Source organism: Notolepis coatsorum (assembly GCF_963971535.1).
Source record: "Notolepis coatsorum genome assembly, chromosome: 1".
NCBI lineage: Eukaryota > Metazoa > Chordata > Actinopteri > Aulopiformes > Paralepididae > Notolepis > Notolepis coatsorum.
This window is the reverse complement of record NC_140165.1, coordinates 248,554,572-248,559,820: the sequence shown is the minus strand read 5'-3', so window position 1 is coordinate 248,559,820 and position 5,249 is coordinate 248,554,572. Positions and strand designations below refer to the sequence as shown.

Genomic DNA, 5,249 nt, shown 5'->3' with positions numbered 1-5,249 from the left:
AACAAGCTACTGTTCAACCCACAGTGCCCCAGCCTCAGTCTGAGAGAATTGTTGAATATATATAGAACACAAATGTTCTAGAATGTTTGATTATGACATCATACTGTGACATCACAACGGAACATGTTTGAGTTGCATTTGAATAATATAAATAATACTGTTTGGTAAGGCTGTCCCCGAAGCCTGTTTTTGGGATTCAAACTTCATCAGGGTTTTTCGAAAGGACGTTCGAACCTTCGTTTTTAATTAAAAAATAATAATTAAAAAACAATAATAATAATACTTTTTTTTCTTTATCCTCAAACTAAATCCTCAATTTGAATAAAGTGATTAATCTGATTAAACGGACGTTCGAACCTTTGTTTTTAATAAAAAATAAAGTGATTCATCTGATTAAATTAGTCTTTTTTCATTCAGTATTCAATATTGTCTGATTCAATATTAACATTCAGTATTCAATAGTGTCTGATTCAATATTAACATTCAGTATTCAAGTAGAACAGCTAGCTAGCCGTTGTGGACACTCACCTTAAGGCCTCTGCATGCTACAGAAACTTCAAAGCAACTGCACCACAACATCGACAAAGCAACGGTGTTGCAGACACTCTACCTTTATGCTTCTGCAAAATCAACGCGCAGCCTATGTAACATTGTACCCCGTACGTAGCTAGGTTCCCTAGATAGATGACGCTTCCCTTCTCAACCAACCCATTGATAACAGGCAGAAGAATAAGCATAATTTTTACTTCCGGGCGGGGGGTTTCAAAATAAAAGAGCAAGTCTAAAAGCACCGTAAATACGTTTATTTTTTACAATATCTAACGTTACACGAACCTAAACTAATCTAAAGTTTGTTTAGGTTCGTGTTAACGTTAGATAATGTACAAAATAAACGTATTTACGGTGCTTTTAGACTCGCTCTTTTATTTTGAAATCCCCCGACCGGAAGTATTATAGTGTCTGTTGCTAGCAGCTTAACTTTTGCCGGCCGGTTCTGTGCTTTTTCTAGCTAACGTAACATCATTAGTTTCCAAAGGAGAGGAGAGAAAGACCGCGGCTCACATGCAGCTCAAACTACCTGTTGGAATAAATTAATTGATTGATGTTTAACTTGTCCCTGTGTGTGTCCAGTCATTTCGACTAGCAAACGTTGTATTTAACATTACCTCAGGATACCATTGTATTTAGTTGGTTAGCTATGTAGCTAATGTGGATAGCATTTTGAATATCACCAATGCTAGCTGGCTGGCTACAGCTTTATTTACTAAATTATGGAGGCTTTTTAATTGTCAAGGTAAGAGAGGATTTGTCATGATCAACTGAAGGCGTATGCCCCCCCCCCCCCTCTGCCCCCTAGTGACACTGGCACAATGACATTGACTGCACTGCACTAGTCCGTACTGGATCTCTGCACACTTCACTTTATATATATATATATGTATTTTATTTATTGATTAATCCCCCACTGCACTGTTTTCGTTTCTTGTCTGTGTTGGTGTTTGTTTACTGTGAAAAAAGAAAGAATGCATACACTGTATTGCTGCAACAATTACCAATGTGTTTTACACAAATGGCTCAATAAAGGAATCTGAATCTGAATCTGAATGCTATGGAACAATATGTGCTTGGGTTTTCAGAAAAAGGCATTTTTTTTTTTTTTTTTTTTTTTTAATGTTGAAAAGAAACTTTATTGGTCATGATTAATACAGAAACACAAACGACAGACTCAACAGGGCATGCTCACAATTCTGACAGCACTGCAACATCAGCAAAAAGGCGGGGCTAATCCCTGGGGTTGCCATGGTGCTCATACAGGCGGGTTCTAGCAGAACAGGAAGGATGTAGAGTGTATGGGGGGGGGGCATCAGTGTGTGTATTTGTCTCATTTAGTGTGTGTGTTTATTTAGTGTGAGTATCAGAATGTTTATGTGTGGTTGACCAGGGTCTCTCTATCCGTCATTAGCTCTCCGTATCTCTGCTGCAGCTCTTTCTCTCTCTCCATCTGCCTCTCTACGTCCTCACGCAGCGCCTCTTTTCTGCGTGGTATAGCCGTATCTTCTTGTTTTTTCAGTTGATTGAAGGTCTGGAGCTCAGTAGCAGCCTGCTCCACCTGTTCCCACAGTTCCCCGTGTTGTTTGAGCAGCCCCAGCGCTCTGGACTGGAAGCCTCCCAGCAGGATCTTCAGACGCTTCTCCAGCTTAGCTGCTCGACGAGCCTCTGCTGTCATGTGACCGCGATTCACCTCTAGTTTCTTCTCCAGACTCTCAATGCGGTCTTTCTTAGAGGCCAGATTAGCTCTGGTATACCTGCTATGATTGGCAAGATACAACACCTGTCCGTAACATTCCTCCCATACTTGGCAGTAGGCCTCCATGCTGAGGTCACCATGTCCCATCCCCACCTTCACCACCTCCATCTCTGCTGTTAGCACTGCTGCTGCCTTTTCCATCTCCTCCGTGCTGATTGGCTGGTAGGTGTGAGAGTCCAGATAGGAGATGTGAGAGGCGTTATTGGATGTAGAGGCGGGCCCTCTGGCCTTGCCGCGCTGTGCTTGGTTGGCTGTGTTGAGAGACGGGTGGTGCAGACAGTCATAGTGCATCATGGTGATCATTTCCTGTTTGATGAGCTCCTCAGCCAATTGGAGGTCAGACAGAGGCTCCAGGGAGGCAGGACGAAGTACAGACTCGTTCACCTCTGTAGGTCTTGGTAGACTCCTCTGGACAGCCGTGTGTCTCATCTTCAGATCCTTTTCTTTCTCTGCATCCCGCACAGCCTGTTTGCGGCACTCTATTTCAGAGGCATCCTCTATGAAGCCACCATCAGGGTCCGTCTCCTCCAGGTCTCTCTCAGCATTCTCAGGAAGTACAATCTCAAAGTCATTCTTGGGAACCGGAAGGGACAGCAGACCCTGCTTCAGCTGCTGCAGGCTCTCCCTCTGCAGGTGTTTGGCGTAGGCTGGGTCAGCTAGCTGCTCTTCACTGTTTATGTTCAGCTTGTCTCTCAGCGGAGTTCGAACAGGGGTTAAACCAGGGGTCACAGTCCCTCCTACTCCGGGCTGGGGGGTCATGCTACACTCTGATCCCGGACCTGGCCCAGGGGTTCTGAATGGAGTAGTGAGGACAGTGTTAGGCGTGTGGACGTTCTGGCGTTGAGGCGTGACTCCACTGAAGTCGCTGTTATTTAGCGGTGTGTTCAGCCCTCCCTTCAGCGGTGTGTCAATGTTGGTCAGCGCCATGAGGTTCTGAGCTTCCTGGAGGATTTTGTCCTGAACAGCCGGGGTGCGGGGGGTACGAAGACCTGATGCCATGGCATTGGTAACGCTGTATTCCGATAGGAGGGTTGAGGAGGCAGAGTTAGTCATGTCACTCTCTTCGGCAGCCTGACGGGCGACTTCACTGGCCACGCCCAGTTTGACCACTTCCTCCAACTCAGCATCACTGATCTGAGGAGCTGGTAGAACTAGTTTGGAGCGTTTCTTGGCGAACTCAGCCACTCCGCTGGTCTGGAGGATGGCAGAAGGAAGGTCGCTTTCTTTCTTCTTCTTTATCTTCTGTCTATCCTTCTTCCTCTCCCTCTCCTCACGCTCATTGCGTAGCTCTCCGTCCAGATGTTGTTGTCGGAGTCGTTTGAAGTTTGGTTCCAGTCCTTCATGCTGCTCCATGCTGGTGTCATAGAAACCCTGAGCAGGCTTCTTTTCAAAGGGGATCTCAGCGTTGTAATCCACTCCTCTCTTCTTCTTTCTCTTTTTCTGCACATCGATCCCTGCTGCTCTCAGCTCCCTGCGCTTCTGAAGAGCAGCCAGACGCCTGGCTTCCTCCAGCTGTTTTTCTCTGGCCTTCCTCTTTGCTTTCTTACCCTGGGTGTTGGCCAGCCTAGCCCTGGCTTCAGACAACATCTCCAACTCATCCTCGTCCATGTCGACAGGGTCAGGTCTGGCAGGTTTCGTTTCTGGGTTGGGGTCGATCTCTCCTGGTTTTAACTTCCTGGGGTCGTCACCCACCTCATCCTCGTTATCCCTCTGGGCTGCCTTATCTAGCAAGAACTCGTAGTGCTCCAGACACTGAGCGGCTGTGCGTCCAATAATCGGTGCAATGGTTCTCCACAGGGTCGGCATCAGCTTGGCGAGATGAAGAAGCTTCTCTTCTTCCTCACGACTCCATTCTGTCTTCTTAATGCTGGGATCCAGCCACTCATACCATCGGGCTTTACACTGTTTAGCAGATTTGCGGTGGAGCAGAGAAGCAATACGAGACCATTGATTCTTGCCATATTTCATCACCGCCGCCTTCAAGATCTCATCCTCCGTGTTGCGCCAGACGCCTCCTTTGATCATAATTCTCGGCATGTTGGCTGCTGGTTGTTTCTCCTGCAACAGAAACAGCTGCTAACTGGTAGCCAGTCACACAAACAGAAAAAAAGGCCAGTTATGACGCTAATTATTTAGCTAATATTGATAGCATAGCTTGCTGCCTACAACAATGGCGGATGGTATTCCTCGCTGCGGGAGTCGGACCAATATTATTCTATGACAGCCCCGCCCCCATTCACTACCAACCAATCACTGCTACGCAATACCAACGCAACGGGTCTTTAGATTAGATTTTGGACACAGGTACGCAACGCCCAAGCAACACAGTCTACAAGACTGTCTGCAACAAGCGCGCTGAAATCGCGCCGATGTTGTGTTGAAGTTGCTTTGAATTTGCTGTAGCATGCAGAGGCCTTAAAGGCATCTTGTTTGAGCAATGCAGGCTTCAGTCTGTGTGTCAGTCCTGATTCTTCTTCAGAATGAGAACTTCTGAGAGAATTCTTCTTCTTCTTATTTGAATTTCCGGCAGTGTAGACGCATCGTGGCGTATTACTGCCCTCCACAATTCTTGCTTCGGCCACACTTGAGAAAGTTTACACTCCTCTTCTTCTTCTCATCTTCAAAACACATTTCTATCGTCTCTGTCTCCTTCTTCTCTGCTCCTCTTGTCATACAATCACAATACAAACATCATCTCCTCTCTTGGAGGGCCCCCCCAAGAGGGGGAACCCTCCATCTCATCGCCTGCCTCCTCTGAGAGAATAGAATTGTTCTATATATATAGAACACAAATGTTCTAGAATGTTCTATTATGACATCATAATCAGTAGGGATATCCTCTTTCATTGGTCTATGTTGACCACGCCCCCATGGTTCGGCTCCTCCCCTTCAGGGGATTCATCTTGATCCTTAGGCCGCGCCCCCTTTTTGTATCTTTTGA

General features: G+C 46.3%; 1 protein-coding gene across 1 annotated transcript; it reads right to left on the bottom strand.

The window, feature by feature from the left end:
* Nucleotides 1-1,727: 1,727 nt before the first annotated feature.
* On the bottom strand, nt 1,728-4,389 carry LOC311233785 (cell division cycle 5-like protein). The gene has a single exon (XM_084320805.1). It carries the CDS (start codon nt 4,343-4,345, stop codon nt 1,925-1,927), a length of 2,421 nt encoding a protein of 806 aa, XP_084176931.1. The 5' UTR covers nt 4,346-4,389; the 3' UTR covers nt 1,728-1,924.
* Between the last annotated feature and the right edge of the window lie 860 nt (nt 4,390-5,249).